This window comes from Dermacentor andersoni, chromosome 3, assembly GCF_023375885.2.
Source record: "Dermacentor andersoni chromosome 3, qqDerAnde1_hic_scaffold, whole genome shotgun sequence".
Classification (NCBI taxonomy): Eukaryota; Metazoa; Arthropoda; class Arachnida; order Ixodida; family Ixodidae; genus Dermacentor; species Dermacentor andersoni.
In genome coordinates, this window is record NC_092816.1 from 14882095 (window position 1) to 14904186 (window position 22092).

General features: G+C 44.7%; 1 protein-coding gene and 1 long non-coding RNA gene across 5 annotated transcripts; both read left to right on the plus strand.

Annotated features, from left to right (window-relative positions):
• Window positions 1-4614: 4614 nt before the first annotated feature.
• LOC129380112 (aryl hydrocarbon receptor nuclear translocator homolog) lies at window positions 4615-14375 on the plus strand. Of its 4 annotated transcripts, none has more exons than XM_055065589.2 (7): window positions 4616-5104; window positions 6863-6962; window positions 7243-7294; window positions 7380-7860; window positions 7942-8089; window positions 10281-10466; window positions 14065-14374. In XM_055065589.2, exons 4-7 carry the CDS (start codon window positions 7411-7413, stop codon window positions 14292-14294), a joined length of 1014 nt encoding a protein of 337 aa, XP_054921564.1. In that variant the 5' UTR covers window positions 4616-5104; window positions 6863-6962; window positions 7243-7294; window positions 7380-7410; the 3' UTR covers window positions 14295-14374. The 4 variants fall into 4 exon arrangements, with proteins under 4 accessions (XP_054921563.1, XP_054921564.1, XP_054921565.1 ...); XM_055065590.2 differs by lacking the exon at window positions 4616-5104 and adding an exon at window positions 5130-6101; XM_055065588.2 differs by lacking the exon at window positions 6863-6962 and having other exon boundaries at window positions 4615-5104; window positions 14065-14375.
• A 1968-nt stretch (window positions 14376-16343) lies between these two features.
• Window positions 16344-20425, plus strand: LOC129382139 (uncharacterized). Its single transcript, XR_008610220.1, has 2 exons — window positions 16344-17165; window positions 20098-20425. It is a non-coding gene; the product is annotated as an uncharacterized lncRNA (long non-coding RNA).
• The last annotated feature ends 1667 nt before the right edge of the window (window positions 20426-22092 follow it).

The following is a 22092-nucleotide window of genomic DNA, read 5'->3' on the forward strand; positions in this document are numbered from 1 at the left end:
CTTCAAGAAGCATGTGTCTCTCGTGTGCATTTTTGCGCATAGTTTTCCATCAGTATAGGTCTTGCGAAACGCGGACGGAAAAAAATGTGTAACCTTCCTGCTTGCCGTTTCAAAGAATTAAACCATATATGCCCCATCCGGCACCCTGCACTCAGATTTACGGGAAGTATTCTTATAGAAAAAAAAAAAAAAACTGCAGTGCAACATTCCATTCATGTTTCCGTCTTCCTCGCGTAACAGAATGCAGAGTAATTAGTACTGGTTCTTTGATTGCGGTCGGACCTCGGGCGCAGAAAACGGTTTTAGGTATCCATTATATACGCTAATTTTTGGCCCGTAAGCCGTGTGAAATTTTTTGTCCAGTCCATGCTTAACAAAAAAAAAAAACGAAAAAAAAAGCGGCAGCGCAGTAGTTATATAATTAGTGGCCACATAGTGGATATGGCGTTGCACTGCTGAACTGGAGTTCACGGATCCAAACCAGGTCGCGGAATGCGACGGGAACTAAATGGGAAAAAACGCTCGTGTACTTTTGTTTAGGTGCACGTTAAAAAACTCCAGATGGTCAGAACAGAACAGGGTGCCTCATTACCATATCGCCAGATGTAAAACGCCAGAATTTGTTTAATGAAGAAAAAAGGTAGCTGCCTCCTTCGTTTTTTTTTTTTTCTAGGGGCGGTGCAAACGAAATTATTACTGAGTCTGATTTCTGAGAAAAACAGCTTACGCTTACCTTATCTTTCATACCTAAATGTAATGCCGTTCCCAATTGTACGTCCGCTAAACTAAGCAGCTTCTCTATTATAAACGGCTGCTTTCAGTTATCCGGTGCATTATCATAAGGACAATAATGAAGCAATTAAAGAAATGGCATGCCTCACATACACGTAGAGATATTTGTAGATCTGCTGTGCTCGTTGAAGAAGATAAGTGTGGTACCACACTGGACACCCAGTGTTAATGCGTTGCAAACATGGTGAGACTGTAAAAAAAAGGTTTTTGTTGCCTGAACCAGGTTTGCAGATTTACAGGCTGCCCCAAAACGGGCCGTTTATATTCAATGACAGCTAGGAATTTGTTAAGCAGAGTCGATTCGCACCCGTGCGTTAATTCTCTCAGAAACTGGTGCGCCTTTGTGCAACAGCCACGGCTCTCCAGCTGCACAATCATTCGGAACATTGACCCTCAACCTTCGAGACTTCAAAAGTGCTGTTATGCGTTACATTCGAACGGAAACGGATATTCGATAATTTTTAATTGTGAATTCCGAAGTCGAATACGATCGAAATAGCAAATACCATTCGATTAGACTATACATTTCTACTTCATTTTGCCTGCTTGCACGCTGAAGGAGATCGCCAGACAAGCCATGGAGATTACATTGGTAAAGATATCCCGGTTTTCCCAATTCAGTCTGAATACACAGGCGATATCTTTTCCCTAACACTGTTGTTCATATTAACGTACAATAATTGCCTTGACTCATTTTCTCGTAAAGCCGATTGGTTCACATGGGGCTGGTGCAGCGTTTAAAACAAACACGCCTACACTGGTCGGGAGTTCTTACTTTTTCAATCAGTGCATTTAGAATTTTTGATAATTTTTCTCTTACATATTGGCCTCGAGCTCCACCACTGTAAAAGCTGGCGCCACCGTCGGCGTGACGTGCTATTAGGGATCACGTGGACATAGCGGCCGCGTCGGCTGCTTCGGGAGCGCCGAAGCGAGCTGAAAACGAGAGTTTAAATTCCCTTGTACGTTGCGGTCCTCATTTAGTGGCGAGATTTTCCCGCTTCGAGTGTCTCCTTTACAACGCTGGAAAGCACTACAATAGGTAGTGGCTGCCTTTGAAGGCGCGCAACATGGTAGGCTACTGCTCGGTTCCGCAGTGCCGCACGTGCGCAACGGAGCCCGGTGTCAGCCTTATTCACACGTAGCCGCAGGACAAGAAGCTGCGTGAAGCTTGGCTAGCGAAACATAAATCCGGCAAACAGTAATCGGCTACAACTCGGGTATGCAGCAAGCACAGACGCGAGGAAGATTTCTGCTACGGCGCCAGGTCTGCGATGTTCGGAAAACGCGCACTGAGACGGTCGCCGGAGTCCGCTGCCCGACTAATGTCATCACGGTTTGGTCTATGAACTTCTCGATGCTATAGATACTGGCAAGTTCACTGGAGTTGAAAGGGAGCGGTAAGAAGCACATTAAAAAAAGCATGGCATATGGTCATGTTTGTGTTATGAATTCTGTGCACTGGATTACAAAAAAGAAGCAGCGGGAAATCGCACGCTGAAAACACCAATAAGCATACAGTGCGACGCAACTCGAGAAATAATATTGAAACGTCCAAGGATTTAGAAGAAAAAGAAAGATTGAATCGTCGCGACCGCACATCATAGTCCCCGTAGACGTCGAAGTCTCTACAATGAAATTATTTTTGAACAGCTCTGATAGCGCCCACGCAACAATGGTTGCTTATACTGTCAAATGCTCATATTATGCGGCCTAAAGCTCATGCCACGGTGCGAAAGCGCGCACGCGGCGAAAGCGAAACAGTGCGCGGACAACAAGCATGAGGACGCGCAGTCGGTCGCTGCGAATCTTTGCGATCGCTGCATTGATGCTTCATTCTATTACGCTCCATTTAGTTATACAAACACTATGAGAACATACATCACATTGTTTGCTCTCAGCGTTTACCCACCTTTCACGCTAGAAAGCCGGTTCGGAAGTCTCCATCGCGGCGACCGCGCGCAGTGGCGTTCACTGTACGTATTCAGTAAAGAGATAGCGTCTGTAAACGAGTCTGCGATTTCAGTTTGCCCAAGATTATTATTTAGACAGTAAAAAACTTCTCTCGTTTCGAAAGTACTTACAGAAATGTTCGGGAGAGCTCGCGCGTGGTGTTTTCAGTGAGCGCTGACAGCAGAACCTATGAGGAGCGCGCCGCGTGATCCCTCATACTATGCCAGCGAGGCGCTTCCGATAGATGGCGACTCCGTAACTCCTCGCCGCCAATATGTCGCGGATATATATGTCTATATACCCTTATATATCCTTATATACCCTTATATATGTCTATATACCCTATATATATATTGGTCATCTACATCTCTTCGTGCCACGCAGTTAATGCACCTGGTTTATTTCAGTATAATATTATTTTCTTTGATCATTGCCCCTCATCAATATTCAACCAACAAGAAGCGCGCGTACAATGACACGATATCAATCAAATTTTCTTATGTAGCTTCATGTTGCAGATAGGCGGTTTCTGTGGCAAAAATTACGCGTTACATTTAGAAAACTATATGTTAAAAATAGCAGTTCACCTCGCTAAAACTACAAATAGTACCGACCAACAAGAGTCGCGGGCGCACCAAAGCAAGCTTTGGTGCGCCCGCGAAAGAAAGAGAGCTTTCTGAGAGAGAAACTGGGCGCTCGCCAGCAGACGCCGCACTTGACAACAACAGCAAAATTGAAGACATTATGTTGTATAACCCATGCGTCAAATATGTATACGCATCAAAGAGGTGTCATTATAAATTCGCAGTAAAAAAAGCACCCTTTTATATTTTGTACGCGCGCAATCGGTCTCAGCTCCTGCAGCGAAATTACCTTGAATCTTCCGAGAAACGCGGAAGCGCGTCTCCGCCCCAATCCAATTCGCTCGCAGCGCCCTCGCAAAATTTTTCTACACGCGGCCCCTCAGCGGGAAAGCCTGGTGTTAACAGCGCAAGACGTAGAAGGGACACGAGACGAGAAGACGACATCACCAGCGCCGACTTTCAACAACGTTTATTTGAAAGAAACACGGCTTCTTATACATTTGCCCACACGTGTCACAGACATGTCATTGCACATAATGCGAAACACGCACTTCTGCGCACCCAAGAAAATGATTGCACGTGTAAAAGCTCAAGTTCTTTTTTTTTTTCTTTAACACGCCGTCCTTGTTGCTCACACACACACACACAAAAAATATAAATAAATAAAGAACTCGAGCTTTTACTTGAGTGCGCAGAAGCGCGTGTTTTACATGATGTGCAATGACGTGTCTATAACACGTGTGGGCAAATGTATAAGAAGCCGTGTTTCTTTCTAAAACGTTGTTGAAAGTCAGCGCTTGTGGTGTCGTCATCTCGTCTCGTGTAGAGTTACTGTATACTTTGGTAGCATATACAGTAATTCTACAGTAAGCTGCTACTCTAGCAGGGAAGCGCCGTTCGGCCCACTCGACCATACTATAGAATGAAGAACCAACTTGATTATACCTTCACGGAGCGTTCGCTTGCCAAGGATGGCTGCGTGACGTAATACTCTCTCTCTCAACTTTTTCCTTCCTCCATAACACTGAATGATTCTGATGCGTGCAGCACCACTCCGCAGGGGTAACAAGCTGTATTTCAGAACGGATAACTAACAATACTGTTTGACGCATGGCATATCGAGCCGCAGAATGAGACTTAAAACTACGGTGTTGCGTTCTTGAATTTTTTGTGCGAAAACCGATCACAATTTCACAAAGCCAAACGACAATCCATGGTGTCGAGCACGACTGAAGTTGACGCTGCTCTGACATGGCAAGTTTAGAGGAACTCTTCCAAGGGGTACTCGTTGGGGACCTCTGGTGAGGAACGCACCCTGGCCTGCTGGGCCAGCCAGCCCGTGCACCAACCGAGCCAGCAATCTCCCCTAGCACCGCTGGCTGTCCCGTGCCCTGTGGGGATCGCGGTGTATTCATGTGGCGTTGTGTGCGCGAGTGGCGGCCATTTTTGTGAGTTGACACTCGTCGTAGGAGCGATCCCTCGTTGAGTGTAAAGTGTACAGCGTGTGCGAAAAAGCTGGCGGCTAGTCTCTACGTACCTGTTCTTAAACGGGCCCCGTGCGCGCATTACTGCGTGCTTGGGGTATCGGAGAGAGCGGAGCGTCACTGGCGGCTTCGCGAAGCCTCGCCGTCGTCGTCGTCGTTCTCGAGCGCTGTGCCGCAGGAACGCATGGTTGAGCTTTCGCCGCGGGTCCGTGCGGAGCGCGTGGCGGCGGTCCCCGGGGCCGGTGGACGCGCCTGGACGCGTTAGTCCCATGGCAGCGGCAGCAAACCCAGGTGAGCTAATTGAACATTACGGATGCTCGATCGGCGCTTCCCGAGGCTTCGCAAGTGTGACGCGTTCATCTCGGAAGCTGCTCCGTGTTTGGTTGCCCGATCCGTGCGTACTGCAGGGTAGTTGCCTAGCGGACGCTGATCGGTAGCAAAAACGCACAGTTGCAGTTCGGAGTGATGATCTAAACTTCTTTTAAAACCGTGATGTTGACGCTGCGTGTACAAGCTTTGGCGAGTAAGGTCATCGAGGGAGCAGGGATGTTGGTTTGAGTCTTTAATCGGCTTGAATGACAGTTTAAAGACACTTCTCTGGAATACAGATTATTTAAGTTCTTGCAAAAAAGAATGACATTTTTCTGTGTTTCTGGCGGCAGGTAACGTAATAGTTCGAGCTTAATTGCCTGCAAGTAAAGCAGAGGCTCAGTGAAGACTGTACTTGAGCAGTTTGCTGCGTTCGTAATCCCTGCTTACTAATCCGGTAAATGAGAGCTACTACTACCGTCGGTAATACTGGCGTCCTCGGAAAATCACAACATTTAGAACCGCGATGCTTAGAAGACAGCGCCTTGAATATAGTCTAGGTCAGACAACCGAAATGAAAAGGATTAAACTGTAAGTGGGGCAGCCAGAAATGTTCATATTTGGTGCTCCTTATCAGCGAAGACATTCATGATTCAGTGGCTGTTGACAATTTATTATGCGAGGGATCTCAGCTGTAGCCGATAGTTGGTACTAACGCGTTCTGTTGCACCATCCGTCCGCTTCGTCTGACAGTGAACTATATTTTTGACTGCCATGTTATCGTGGTGACGATTGGATGCACCAGTGATCGGAAGGACCTTGGAAGTAATGTATCATAATGCTAAAGTGTGACGAGTTGTGGCCGCGAAAACCTAAACAATACTAGTCACCGCTGTCAGTGCATGCTCACTTGTCAGCTTGTGAGATACACGAACTTATAACCCGGAGCTTGAAACACCCCGGCCACCTACAGATCAAGGTAATTATGAAGATGCTATCACTCGTGTGTTTTGTTTTGGTAGAGTACTAGATGATGGCTGTATGACTTAAATATTAATTCTTTGACGATCGTGTTAAGCTTGTGTTAATTCAAACTCATGAGCATAAACTTGTATCGGAATTATCAGAGGCCAGAAAAACCAGAAAATTAATTTATATGTGAGTGAGAAAATTTCATTTAGCATGTGTTTTATGCATTTTAATTTTTATTAATGTAATCCAGCTTATTCTAGCTTATATGTATAAGGCTGTGGCTTGAAGTGCCTCTCATCCTTGAATGTGTAAAATCACATCTGACTTTTCTGTTTGAAAGCCATCTCTTTCGTTAATTGAATTTCCTTATGTTTACATATATTTGTTCTTGGTTATTGTACATTAATGATGGCACCCAGAAGCTTATGTCACATATATAGAGAACTATTGGGCCAAGCAGTGGAAGCAGAATTGTGTCTTCTACTACGTAAACAGTGTAGCACTTAAAAACGATAGTGTTGAGGTCTGTGGACCCCCTGACCGATGAGTATCTGCATAGTTATCGGAATACTGTATTTAAGGAGTCAGTCGATGATGGATAAAACTGTAATTCGACCAAAACTTCCGGTCCCAAAAGTGCCAAATTAATGGGAGTCAGCTGTGTAACCTGTCCTTCTCAAGCATTGCCAACAAGTTCATTCTTGTGTGAGGATACAAAATTGGTTAATAAGGCTGCTGAACACCATATTTACAGTTTTTCATTGGCAGTTAATCTGATGCCACCACCGATGAAAACTGGAGGATATCACCAGCTGATCAACCAGCTGATCTTCATTGACAGGGTGGCTTCAACTGGCCTGCAAAAAAGGTTGGAAGTACCAGCACAGTGCCGGCTGCCATGCTAGCAGTTAGTACTACTATGCTGTTTTTTGTAGCAGGAAACATTGAGCTTTCGCTTATTGCTGATAGACCAGATGGCTGCTGCTGTAAGTATGCGTGTGGAACATTACAAGATGCCAGTAAAGAGTTTTCCTGAACTTTTTACTGTAAACAATTTTGTGAGACCTTGTACTGCTTCTATTAAAATTGTGTTGCTAGTACTTGCTCTGCATATTTATGAAGGCTAAATGTTGTACATTTGCTCACAGTTGCAGACGGCAGCAAGGTGCTCAAGAAACGGAAGGCCAGTTGCTACAAGGAGTGAGTTGAGAGCACCATAGTTGCATCTGCTAATAGAAATGTGGGCAAATTCTGGCAACTGGTTTTGTGTCATGGCTGTATGCAGCGCTGCCGATGAGGAGGGCAAGTTTGGCCGCATGGACGAGGACGCCCTGGAGAAGGAGCGGTACGAGGCATGGCCTGCTACGGCCGATGCGCTGGCGGCACCGCGGCCAGGTGATGGCGGTGAGCTGCTCGAGTCGCTCTCTGCCAAAAAGGAGAACCATAGTGAGATTGAGCGGCGGCGGCGCAACAAGATGACAGCCTACATCACGGAGCTCTCGGACATGGTGCCCACGTGCAGTGCGCTGGCGCGCAAGCCCGACAAGCTGACCATCCTGCGCATGGCGGTAGCCCACATGAAATCCCTCCGTGGAACTGGCAACACAAGCAGCGACGGCACCTACAAGCCTTCCTTCCTCACTGACCAGGAGCTCAAGCACCTCATATTGGAGGCAGCTGATGGCTTCCTCTTTGTGATCTCCTGTGACACGGGGCGAGTCATCTATGTCTCCGACTCGGTCGGCCCCGTGCTCAACCAGTCCCAGGTGGGTGCCACGCCTACCACAGAGTGGAGTGGAATTTCTCATCAGGCCTGAAAGTGTGTTCTTCCCCCCTTTTTCATGCAGTCTGAGTGGTTCAATGCGTGCCTGTACGACCTGATCCATCCAGAGGATGTCGAGAAGGTACGCGAACAGCTTTCTACCCAGGAGGCCTCCAGCTCGGGGCGCATCCTTGACCTGAAGACTGGAACTGTCAAGAAGGAAGGTCATCAGTGTGAGTCCCTGTGTATGCTGCTTTGGACTGAAGGAAACAGCTTCAGCTTAAAGGGCCCCCCACCAGGCCCCATAGCAAATTTTGGCTATACGCTGGAAGTTGCGCATCCACTTCAAAGTGTTCTGCCGCAAAAGTTTTTCAAATTGGCTCATTAATAGCCGAGATAAATATATTTCAGTATCGTGAACCCACGATTTCAGGAGGCGAGCTTCACTGCCAAGCAAGACACTCTCACCACTCGCCCCCGCAACCTCCACAAGTGAAATTCCTTCCCTGCATTCTCCCATACCGGACCTCGAGGATCGCGTGATGCATATGTCACGAGCCCCGGCCTTCATCTTTTTTTCTTGTTTTCTTTTCTTTTTTCTTTTTTTGTATTGCAGCACTGTGCACTTCCGCTGGCGACATTGCGCTCGAGCTGTAGTGATTGTCTCGTTTCATGTAGTGCACAATTTTGCACGCTGTGCACAAGGGCATCTGACTAGCAGTATAATTTAGTGCTACACGAATACTGAGGCAGAACAAGTGGATCGATCACGCTCTGGAACACGGTAGAAAACGGCATAGTTTCGGTACCTGCGCACATGGCTGCACGACCGTCGGAACAAGCAAACGAAGCGGAAGTACCCCCCCCCCCCCATCTCTCTTGCTTCGGTCCGGAGTAAAACAAAAAACATGCAGACATTCCATTTATGTGTTTTATTATTTCTCTAAACTTTAATTTGTCAATTCAAGCAACAGATCACACAAATAGCAGATGTTGCCTGGAATAATTCTCAAAGTCACGTGTCACCATGAACGACGTCACAGTGTGGACAAGAGTACGTAGGCGCAGGGACACGAGTACGTCACCGTCCGGCTTGGAGCGTGGTCGCCGCAAGGGAAAGGGAAACAGCATTTGGCGCATAGCAATGCAATCCTTTGCAAACACGATTGTTAGCGCTCATTGTATGCTCTGCGCTTGTCAGCTCGAAATGGCCATACCTGGTGAGGGGCCCTTTAAGTTTGTAGGCGAAAAATAAGTTTACTCAAATTTGTACTCTAATTTTCATGCTCTAAACATTCAATATTCAGCTGTAATCATCAACGGTGCCCCCTTCATGTGCAGAGAGCTCGAAAGTGCGCAGCCAAACTAGCCTAAACGCCCGCATTCCATTGCTTCACCACGGCCGTGCGATGTACACTCCGGTGGAAAAGGAAGAATACACAACCAATCAGCTCCCGGAAGTCGGAGGGAGATTGATCATCGCGACGCCTAGTGAGCATGCGAGGCGCTCCTGCTATTTCCGGCGGCGATTTTCGTCGGGCTAAGTTTTTCTGATCGGACCGGGTAACTGGGTGGAGGCAAATTTTTGGACGCCGAGGGGCGAGTGTTCACTGCTGGCCGAATTTCATCGCTTGGACGCTGGTTTTCCATTCCATGTACTCCGGGCTTAAGAGGTGCACTTCCTCAGGCAGGCTTTTCAGCAAAAGTTGTTTGTCTTACAAGCACACATATTGCTTTGAAACCTGGAACAGTGGTGCAGTGCTTTCGAGCTTATGTAATCAGATGCTGTTGTGGAACAGTGGCATTTCATGTTGACTTTGGCAATTGACAATATCTTCATCTAGCAGTATATATGGAAATTGTGCCTGAGGTGACATTAATATATTGTTATTATTGTTACAATGAAAGCAGACACAAAAGGAAAACATAGTCACAATATAGTATTTACACGGCGATCAAACGCTGAACAGTACGGTCAAGAGCGCATGCCCGGCCAAAAGTGCCTTCTTCCTCAACACTGCTCCAGATTAATAGTACTGTGACATGATCTCCAGCTGCTGAAGCACCGTTGTGGTGCTTGCTATGGGGTGGGTGAGTGGCAAAGTAGGCAGTAGACGTGAACAGTGTCTGTAGGAAGTGAAATAGAGGGAGAGTAAGACTCGATCGGACCAATCTCATAAGTGATGTCTATTTCGCGTATTAAGACATGGTAGGGTCTGGAGTACCGGGGAAGCAATTTTTCAGACAGTCCAATGCGCCGAGCCGGAGTCCATAGAAGAACAAGGGCACCTGGGGTAAGGGTAGCATTGTGATGATGGGAGTCATAGCGGTGCCACAATATATTAATAATTTCTCTGGCTCTGCTCACTGTGCTGCAACAATATATCACTGAGCTGGTATTGAGTAGGTTTTTCATGTTTGCAGCGTCGATGCGGCTATGTATGGGTTCCCGGCGGGGGTTCATCTGCCGCATGAAGCTGGGGAATGTGCAGCCTGACGTGCAGGGCCTGCAGAGGCTGCGCCAGCGCAATGCCTTGGGCCCGTCGCCTGACGGTGCCGCCTACGCTGTCGTCCACTGCACTGGTTACATTAAAAACTGGCCTCCATCAGGTGAGTGCTGTTGATGATATGTGCTTTATGATAGTAGTTGCAGTGCCAACAGCAAGGGGCACGGGCATAGTGTTGGGTGTAAGCTGATTCAAGCTATTATAAATTATCTAAACACATTCAAAATCTAGTGGGTAGACAAGTACAAAAATGTGTTCTCTAGGAGAGAGCTCATCTAGTAAATTCAGTATAGTGCAAACATTACTTGATTGCTGTGTGTATTTTCGGAATAAAGTAGAACCTCATTCATATGTCATTGAAAAAAAAAAAAAAGCGAAGAGACTTACTAAACAAGAAAGTGTACGATTCGAAGTCATTGAAAAATTTGACAGACTCAACTGTAGTTGACTTTTACATAATGCGAAGCGTTGCGTGAATCGTTGTAGCATAAGACGCCAATGCACATCTGTGAAACAGATAGGCGAAGATGCTTATCACAATAGGGTTGGCAGTGACAGCTGTGAATGGCGACGACCCGTGCGATTTGCTGGTCAGGAAACAAACGAAATCGAACTGGTGGGTGACACTGAAATATGATGCTGCCAAAGTGAAACATGACGGTCACTTCGCACCGCCTGCAGCAGGGAACGGCAGTGCATTAGGAACAAGCAGTACGCTTCCAATTTCCAGTGCGTATGCCACACATGCGTGCGCTGTGAAATTGATAGCAGAAGATGCATATCGCAATAGGATTGGCGGCTATAGCTGTGAATGGGGGTGACGTGTGACGACTCGTGGAATTTGCTGGTACCAGAAGAGGAATGCGTGCGTGCTCGCACTTTCGCGTGACACAGGCGGGCGAATAATGCGAGGAAGCAGTTCTGGCGACTGCCTACTGCTCTCGATTACTTGTGCCTTGTGCCTTTTTTGTTTACATGGAATCTAGCGCTCGAAAAATGTATCATACGATTGCAATTTGGCAATGTACGGAATGTTGGTGCTGAAGATCATGTCTTCCGGGAGCATATCAACCGACAAAAAAGAAGTGTAACTATATGGGGTCATATTTTGTGTTCTCGATCGTGAATGTTGGCACTGGGAAATCGTATTAAACAGGATCATATCACTGAGGGCCTACTGTACCATATTTACTCGCATAATGATCACACTTTCTTGTAAAAAAAATTTATGCGAATTCAGGGGTGCAATCATTACGCGGGTTAAATTTCCCGCGAGAAGAAAAAAATTTTTTTCATCCCACGTTTGCTGCGGGATGACAATAGGTCAACAAATAGGCAGCTGCCGCTGTGTGTAGTGCGGGACAACAAAAGAAACATGACGGCCGGCGGAGCAAGCCGAATGCGCCGAACATGATTTTTTTCCTTCTTGTGAGTACATTACGTGCATTGAAACAGTTTCTTCGGTATCAGTAATGAATAATATAGTTAATATTGGCAAGTTTGCAGCAATAACGTAGCCATGTCCACTTTGAGAGGACAGAAACTGATCGGCGCACTTAGCTTTCAGTGACATAGAAACACATGGCCGGCATGCTGCGGAAACTGTGGCATCTGTCCTCACTACTATCCTAATACGGCACGTTTCTGCTAAGGGTGGGCGAATATCTTAGGTGTGTTACAGGCGTCAGCGTATGAATAGGGTACACTTCTAACCTATCAGCGTAAACGTTGCTACTATCGTTGCCGCTCACGATTTGCCGCCCACGATTTGCCACCAACAAACGTTGCCGCCCACAAGTGCAGATAAGAAGAATCGAAAGGCACCTTTTTGTTGTTGTTGACCACAACCATTATAAAGCCTACACATAATAAAGGCAAGTTTGGTTGTACCTCTTTTTGTCATGGAAGTGATGAAAGTAATGAAATCGGGCATCTACTTAAGAATGTTTGGTGCGTGCAGACCGCTTGGTTTCTCTTGAGTTGTTTGCGTAGCATTCGACAGATTGTAAGCGCGATCACTATTAGCTAGACTTCGCACACGACATATCGCTGCGGCAAGTTCGGGGTGCGATCATTGCACGGGAAATAAAAAAAATCGCATTTCGACAAAATTCAGGGGTGCGATCTTTATGTGAGTAAATACGGTATTTGTTTTTAGCACTGGGCATGCCCTCAGTTATATCTAGCTTCAAGTTGGTGGCTTCAGGATGTAAAATTGCTCATTTGGTACAGGTTCAAGTTGTTGCCGACGCATTGCAGTTAGCTGCGGTTTGGAGAAATGTAATATATAATACAGTAGTCGGTGAACTGGTTCAGAATGTTGAGCTGTATTTCAAATGGTTTGATGCACTGGTTGACGCATTTGACCCGAACATTCTGATTTTATTTCTTACATACTTGGGTTATTCATCCAAGACTATCTCAGTCTAATAAAACACCAAAGCAGAGAGTGGTGTATCAGAGACTGCTGCGAGGAGTGGTGTGCAGGAATATTTCTTGAAGGCCCTTAAATTGATGGGTAGCTTCAGATGTAAATGGAAAACCCACATAAGAATCGTGAGATGGTGTTTTCCTGTAGGACGTGCCAATTGTCCGGATGCCTCAAGCCTGTTTGTCTGGCTGTAAGGGATGAGGAACGGAAGACAGCATAGTGAAATGTAAATTCACATAGCAAAAGCAAGTATATACATAAGGCCAAGCATGAATTATTTAAGAAAGCTAAGATGCGAATGATCCAGATGGGATGACAAGCACCAATAGATTATGGCGCATACTCTACAAGGTGTTCTTTCGAAATGCATGTGTATAACCGAAAGTTATTTCACACAGAAATGTTTAAATGGAAGTCTATGCCAACATTAAAGAATCCTATCCGGGGTTATGGGACTTTGTGCTGGTTTCAGGTACGTGCCAACTTTATCTTTCATAACTGCAAAGGAGCACACTTTTGTTGTTTGAGACATACAGCTGTCTCAGGGGCTGCAGCAAAAGGCAATATTCTTGCCTGACAAAGGCTGCAGCACCCAAAGCATGTTGACACTATGAAGCAAACAACAGCACAACAAGTGCTACAATTTTCGAAATATGATAACATATAAAAAACGATTAACAATTCGAATCTCGATCAGAACATGTTAAAAAGGAAAACAAAACAGTAACATTGCAGTACATAAGGAAGTTATACAATAAAGCAGCGAAGAAAATACGTTTTAACAGATTTCTTGAACCTCAAGCTTGATTTCGTGGTTTGTAATTGTTCCAGAATTGTGGGATTATTGTTTAGTAAGGTTGATATTTGAAAGTGTAATGCCTGTTTCCCGTAGTTCGTGCGAGTAAGCGGTATAGGGATTGGGTCATGTCTGAGATTATACGGAGTTTCTTTGGTGGCGAAGGTCTGATTAAACTGTATGTGATCACCACACCACAATGTGTTCCATAGTGTTCTGCTCGTGTGGAAGCATCATGTTGGTTAGTGTATTGTGCACACTTGTGCGTTCAGCATTATCGGAGGGTAGAAACGAAGCGCTTTTTAAGTTTGTAGCCAAGCTAACAGTTGGCCATACAATTATTCATTAGCTCTGCTCACATTCACATGAGTTTCTGCTATTGTGTGTCACACCTTGAAATGTTGCTGGCACTTGTGATAACTCCACATTACTACTTGTTTGTAAAATGTAGATTAATTAACTGTTACTGTGCAGGAGTCCAAGTGGAACCCGGTGATCAGGATGGGGGCAGCCATTGTTGCCTGGTGGCCATTGGTAGACTGCAGGTGACCAGTGCTCCGAATCCCAGTGATCTCGTGGGGTCAAACTCAAATGCAGAGTTCATCTCTCGTCATTCTTTGGATGGAAAGTTCACTTTTGTCGACCCCAGGTCAGGAGCCATTTACAGCTGTCATGGACTTCTTGTAGAGTCATTGCCATTTTGAAGCCGTGCCAAAACCAGGCAGACACAACTTCCGTTAATTAGACCTTGTCGAGACCAACAAAATTGATTGACTTATCTGGCAGATGAAATTAAACAAGTTGCACAAAAAATTGCCAAAACACAGCTGATTCATTCAACAATATTTGCCTGATTCTAACACGCCTCGAATTAAACATGCACCCGTTTTCTATGCAAGTACAAAACTAACATAGAGATGACACCAAAGCTCCTAAACAAAGTAGAAATCCAATGTGCTCATGATTTTTATTTAAAAAGAAAAATGGGCAAGGATCTAATGTTTTAAACAATGGCACCCACTTTTCTAAAGTCAGCTTCGCCGCAATACAACCGTGTTCTGCAGTAAACCATACGAATGCCGTGAACACGATTTGTCATATCATAAGCCAACAAACACTGACACCAAGGACAACATAGGGGAAATTACTTGTGCTTAATTAATGGAAATTAAAGTGGATGAAAAAACAACTTGCCGCAGGTGGGAACCGAACCCACAACCTTCGCATTTCGCGTGCGATGCTATACCAATTGAGCTGCCGCGGCGCCGTTTCCCCATCCACTTTCTTGAGTATTTATGTGTCCAAGTAGAACCCTGGGAGTGTTAGCCAACGCCACCACTCACAGACTATGGCGGCGGACGTGGAACATCCTTTTTGCCGCAGGCGTCACGAGAACGTGATCTTTTTGGGCAGAGGCAATTGGTCAATAAACCCACACAAGCTACCTGAGGGCATCAATGATGCCGGATTCGAGACCCTCGTTATGTAATAAACGAGAAGAAAGGGGGTTAACCGAGGGGCCCGATATTTATTAGTCATATTTTTTTTGTTTTTTATTCGTTTGCACTGCGCAGGCAATGTACGGCCCAATTTTCTTAAGAAATAAAAGGTGCACATTATAATGGGTAAATACTGTATTCAATTAGGCATATAGAGCTAACATTATTGCTTGGAAAAATCTTCCTGGGGCAGGCCGAAAATAAGCATTTTCAGCAGGATATTGATGTGTGTTCAATGTATTGATCTGTGCTCAACGCTTTGACTTGACATGCTGCCACTAAAGAGGCCACTATTGTGCTCACCATTGGGTTCGCACGCGTGAATGCTGACTGGTCAAGTTCAAATTACCCAGCAAAGGCCAATTTTAGAATCTAAATTCGCAGACGATTGCGTAATCTATCGTAATATCTCTTCTTCAGCTGATCATCTTGCTCTCCAACAGGACCCGGATCTCGTAAATAATTGGTGCTCACGTTGGCAAATGTCTCTTAATAGTGATAAATGTAAACTAATGACCTTCATCCGTAAAAAATCAGCTTCAGCATCTATACTTTCAATAACTGCCACGTAGTACGCACAACGTCTTACAAGTACCTTGGCATGCATATTTCACCCAAACTTTCTTGGACAACTCACATAGATAAAATCACAGCACAGGCATTGCGCACCCTCGGGTACCTTAAACGAAACCTTCACGATGCTCCTACTTCGACCAAATCACTAGCGTACCTAACATTTGTCCATCCTCAACTTGAATACGCATCATCAATTTGGTCACCTCATCAAACCTATCTTATCAACGCTCTTTAACGTGTTCAAAATCGTGCCACGCATTTTATCGCGAAAGACTACAGCTGTAATTCCGGCGTTACTAATATTAAATCTTCTCTGCCTTATCCTCCTTAGAATCACGCAGAAACATTGCTATAATCTGCTTATTTCATAAAATAACAAACCGTCAGCACCAAACCGCCCTTCCTCTCTCCCAACAGTTACAAATGTCTCGCCATTTGCACAAATGCTCCCTCAAATGTATCTATGGCACACAAACATCTTCAATTCATCAGCGTTACCACTAGCAATCGAACTACAGTCTCCCTGATAATGTTGTCCGCATTCATGACCCTGTTTCATCATGAAGTAACTGGTATTCTTTCGTGACTAGTTGCTTTCATAAATTTTTTTCTAAATTATGTACAGTTGAACCCACTTATAACAATATTCAAGTGTCACAAATTCTGTGTATATTCTGATCAAAATCTTTGCAAAAAGACTTTGCATTTACTGCTGCACTGTTCTTGCTCAAGTTTTGCAGAAAAATCACATTTTGGAACCTGCATCATTCAATATAACACCTGGCACAGTTACTTGCCTGGTTTCCAAGAAAAAAATTCCATGTTGCCTTCATTTATGGGGTACAGGTTATGCTAGCGCCTAGACGGTGCTAGCATAAACTTGTGTCGGCAGCTGCACAAAGCAGCCATTCAGGGAGGGTTGCCACGTGTTGTCGGCTCTTCTGGGACATGCGGCAACCCAACCTGAACGGCTGCTTTCTGCAGCTGCTGAAAGGCAGCAACACAAGCTTATGCTAGTGCCACCATTCCCATAAACAAAGGCAGCTTTCCATTTTTTTTTTCTTGAAAACCAAGCAAGTAACTGTACCAACTGTGACACTGAACGACCTAGATCCAAAAATTCAATTTTTCTGCAAAATTAGAGCAATAACAGTGCAGCAGTAAGTGCAAATTCTTTTTTCTAAGATGTTAAGTGAAATATGCATGTCCCTGTATTTTTGTAAACTGCAATAAAGGACTGTGAAGTAAATTGCTAAATTCACAGCATGAGACTTTCTTAACCTGCCTTATGCAAGCATGCAGTATTCAATATGGTAACTCAAACATTTGCCAAGAATCTTTTTTTTTTGGCAGTTTCTGTTTCTGAGTATGTGTATTTAGACCTCAAAAACATGACTAGTTAACATATTTCAGCTTGAAGTTCATGAACAAGGCATTGCCCTCTTGGCATCAGCTGTAGTGCCTTACCTGGAGCTCTCACAACCACCCAAGTTGCAAGAGGTTAGTCTTGCCACTAGTTTAACTTTCTATTTCTTGTTTATTTGATGTGACAAATGTCATATAAATTTTCTGCTTTTCTTCTGTCCTACCCCTAGTAATCATTCAGAGTAATTTAATGCTAAACCTAAAGTGTCCGGCTGACATATTTCTCCTTACTATAGAGGTATTACTGCTTCATCCTGTATTAACACTGTCATACAGTAAAAGCCAGATAAACTAGCTGCATGCAGCTTTGGCTCTTTTTTAAGTGCAGTAATGAAGTTCAGATAATCAGAACACCTGCTGCAGTGGCTTAGCGGCTATGGTGTTGCGCTGCGAAGCACGAGGTCGAGAGGTCAAATCCCGGCCACAGCAGCCGCATTATGACGGGGGTCGAATGCAAAAATGCCCCATGTCCCGTGCATTGGGGCCACATTAAAGATCCCCTGGTGGCCAAAATTAATTTGGAGTCCCCCACTATGGCACGCCTCATAATCAAATCGTGGTTTAAACATAGTACCCCAGAATAAAAAAAATTATAATCAGAACAGTTCTATTTTTGCACTTTTATTGAACAAAACTTGTTCTACTCTAATAAGTACCTTGTTGTGCTCTCAAAAGGTGTGAATGGACAAAACAAAAAGCAAAATCAGGGTGTCTACCAACCGGGAAAACCGGGAAAACCGGGAATTCTCAGGGAATTTGAACAGTCTGGAAAAACTCAGGGAAAACTCAGGGAATTTGTGCTTCTATCAGGGAAAATTAGCTGTAACTTTATTGAAAGGGAACGAAAGTCGTGTCAATGCTGGCTCCAGTAACAGAGGAATCGCAACGAATCGTCATTGACTCCGTGTCATCGGCACGATGTATTGCCAGAGTAGTTAACGACCGATTTTTCGGACATGCCCGATAATTTGCACGGTTTTGCGGCACCACCACGTACTCCATATAGTCAATGTATATTGCCCTGACTGCAGGTCTGAAATGGCATTAATCAAAGCCGCCACCGCCGCTATATTGATTATCTCGCCGCCTCGAACCGGCACTCTCGCAGGCAGATCCGCTGGCAGCCGTAACCACCACCGCGGCAACGTTAGGCCTAGCTGCTTCTATGTTCGCTATTAAGCTTCTTGCCGTGCGGTGCCGTGTTTTTCATTGAAAGAATTCGCCGCTATCACCAATGGCACCGACTCCGCCTTTGTAATCCTCGCGATTGGCTTTGAAGTTCGCAGAGCACAGCGCGTTGCGTAATGCCAGTTTCCGAAAGTTAGCTTCGCCTCAGTACACTTGTGTTAGGCGGTGAAGCATAACAAGCGTGGGAAGGGGGCAATTGTCACGGGACACAGTATGTATTCCTTAATTACACATGCCTGCACCCCGTATCCTGTCACAGTACAAGCCCTGATATGCCTAATAAGCGTACTGGCAGGCCTTCAGAGCTTTTTCAGACGTGCCTGTGGTAATTTTATCCCTTAAAGGCAGTTAAAGACATGCATTAATGTTTTTCAGACTGCCCGTTTTTTTTTTCAATTTTTTTTGCGGCCCCTCGGAAGTCCGAAAAATCAAATGTTGACTGTACAACTGACCAAGAGGATGCTTCAGATGATCCATGTGGTGAAAGCGTGTTAGAAGGAGGATGAGAACAGAAAGGACCGACGCACTGAGGAATTAACGGGAAAGGAAGGGTGCCGCCGCCTTTTTGAAGGAGCTTGAGCTAAAAAAACTAAGTGTTGGCTGACGCTGAGACACAGGTGTCCCTCATCCAAACCAAAATAAATTGTTTAAGCAGTGAAACCCAACACTGAGATGTTGTGTACGGGCTGAGAGTATGTCAGGACAGTTGAGTTTGACTTCCCAGCTGCTGAGAGAGAACCTTAGTTGTGACAAAGTTCAGGACCTCATACAGATGAGCTTGCTATCAGTTGATAGAAATAGCTGATATTAAAAAAAATATTTACTTATGCATGCATTTCCTTTTCATTCGTATTTGAAAATGTTCGACTTAATTTGGAATGGGCTTTACCATTTCTTTCGCTGTGCATTTTACTAACACCTTCCTTCTGTTTTCTTTTTAAATAAAATAGATATTACTCCTTACTATTCAAACTGGATTAAGTCATTTTTTTGTTTCAGCATGCTTACTAGAGAGTGACAGCATCGGGCAATGTGGTGTCAGCCTGTCTTGACATAAAACAAAGTTCTGGCTCATTCAGGGAATTTCGCAAAGGTGCTCAGGGAAAACCTGGAAAACTCAGGGAATTTGGAAATGTCAACTTGGTAGACACCCTGAAAATTTATTGTGCGCATCATGAGGACAATCACAGCAAATATTTATAATGCTTACATGGTATGAAGACTCAAAGTTGATACTAACAGACTCTTCTGCAAGGAATATTGAGGCAGACTCACTAACAATGGTGATTTGGTTCTGAGGTAACAGAGTTTCAGTCTTTGAGTTGTAGGTGCAGTAAGTAGGTAATCAGTAAGTAGGTAACCAGTAAGTAGGTGCAAAGGGCATTGTGGTTAAAGATGACATTACCCAGTCTGTAATGTCAGTAGGGTTGCTATTTGGCAAAGATTAAGTGATTGCATATTGCACTGTATATACTATCCCCACTGTGGCCCTCCTATTGCTTGAGCTGGAAGAAAGTGGCAGTGCACATCTAAGCTGACAGGAAAGGATGGTTCGCAGTAGACATAGCCCCCTGAGTGCAAAAGCAGAGACATAACAAAACAGTTAGTGGTAGCTGGCCAGCAGAATCACGAGTCAGTATTACAAGTTGGCACATTGTGCATCTGCTCAAATGTGACTCTGAAGAGATGCTTCACTTCATTCCTCCAGCCAAAGGTAATCATTAAATTTTTTCTCATGCTGAGTCTCCCGTTGCTATAGTCATAAGCTCCTGAGAGTTCCGGTTAACTGATGAATTTAATCTACAATGGTTACATCCAGGCTGCCATTGAATGCACCCAGAACTTGGCAAAGTGCAGTGCAGACACTGTGTGGTACTATGTGGTCAAGGCACACTGCTCCAGCGAGCCCCTTTGGTCACCGGCTCCATCACTGCAAGCACTTCCCTTCAGCCCAGAGCCCTGCTCCGAGAACACTAATGTGTTGCGTGTAATGGCCTTTCTAACCAGCATGGATGTGCCAAGACAATGAACCGCATATTTGTGTATACTTTGGTCACATTCATATGCTGGTCATCTCTTTGTGCCAAGAGGATATGGACTGTATTTTATTGAATTAAAAAGCTTTCTCAGAAGAAAAAGTAAGATAATATTGTCCCCCTTGTCATTTGAAAAAACATTGTTTGAAGTAGGCATTTTTGTCTAAGGTGCTGGACCCTTTTTGCTGTCCCTGAAGCTGCGAAGTTACAGCAGCAGCCTAAACTACCTTTTGTTAGATCACTACAGCTTCCAAAGGAATTTGCTGTCTCCGAGTGCTTGCTCAGCAGCAACTTGCCCTGTGCATGAAGTGTACATCTAACAGTACAAAGTGCACTATCTATTTGAACAAGAGCTGCAGGAATGGCTGTCCCTGGCTGAGATGGCTCAACAGCAAACATCATGCATTTAAAGCTGTCACTAAGGAATCATCGCTAGCCTGAGAATTTACTTTTACAAAATCTTGCAACTATGCTGCATCCAATGCTCAGCTAAATGAAATTAAATATATCAAATCACAAGGACTATTTTATTCATATTCCAAAACTCAAAGCAATGCAGATACCTTAAGTGAAAACTTCCGGAACCATGCATTTGACAGGAAGTTGGTAAAGCACAAGCTGCTAAGAAGGCTGATGGTATTAGGGAATACCTAACCGAAATAAAAGTTGTGAACCCACTGGGTAGCATTTAACTTCTAATGTTGGAGGTCACATGATCAAGCATGTGCCACGGCAGTAGAGCACATGTTTCCTTCTCTAATCTGGCCATGGCTGCGCATGGCTGCCCACTCAGCGGAGTGCATATATGCAGCTGACACACAATGTATTGGAGGTAAACTGCGGCAAGTAAAAAACTCGAGGCGAGCCAAGATGGTGAGTAGCTTCATATGCTGCATTCCCGTGCACATAGTGTTGCAGGTCGCAAAATCAAAGTTTCAAAAGTGCGGTCAAGCAAGCGGCAGAACAGAGCTCTCTGCTGCTAGCACTCTTCAGCACCACAGCGTTGTGACAGTGAGTGCTCACAGTCATCGAGTGAAATCTGATCATGTTTGCCTGTGTGCGCTTAACACCATGGATGCTTAGTTAGTAAGCGAATCTTTACTGCAATTTATACGGCTGCTAAAACATAGATCAATGTGATGCTCCATTTATCTCCTGCTCCAGCTACTAGAAAGCATAGGTGCTGTGCGACTGGCATAGAACACTGCTCATGCCCTGTCTGTTCCCTTCACCTACTTTTATAACAAACTGTCACTGCCTGTTAACCACTCCATGCAAAAGAAACTTGCAAAGTGCTGTTCATGTAGCCTTCTTTCATTTTCCCACCATAAAACTATCACAAGTACTTACAGACTTTATAAGCGGCACTGTTTCTCTTTAAGTCACAGTTTACACCTATCATTATGCAGCAAGTAAAATACCAAATGTACTTCTCTGAAGCTAAATCAAGTGCCAGATTCAACGGCCAACCGACATTTTTGGAGAAAAAGTGAAAACTCACTTGCAGCGAATTTAGAGCCCAGCTTTGACATGTTGACTGAAGTGATGGCAGATTAAGCTTTGAAACCTACCAACTGTACAGACTCTGCCAGATTATTGCATGGTACTGATGGCCTCTCCATGCCTACATCAGCATGAACAGGTTGTAGGACAGCATTTCAAGTTTAACCAAGTTGTCGTTGTGCCTGTCAATTTTGCAGTCCTTGGGCGCGATACAGGAACAGCATATCTTACGAGGAAACAGCTTGCAATAGAGATGAGAAGTTTGCCCTAACTTT

What these genes read in the sequence shown, in the direction of transcription:
- LOC129380112 (XM_055065588.2), top strand. Translation starts at nt 5,083, where the DNA reads ATGGCAGCGGCAGCAAACCCAG. An exon ending in AAGGCCAGTTGCTACAAGGA is followed by an intron (nt 7,295 to 7,379) that starts GTGAGTTGAGAG and finishes GGCTGTATGCAG; the next exon opens with CGCTGCCGATGAGGAGGGCA. An exon ending in CCGTGCTCAACCAGTCCCAG is followed by an intron (nt 7,861 to 7,941) that starts GTGGGTGCCACG and finishes TTTTTCATGCAG; the next exon opens with TCTGAGTGGTTCAATGCGTG.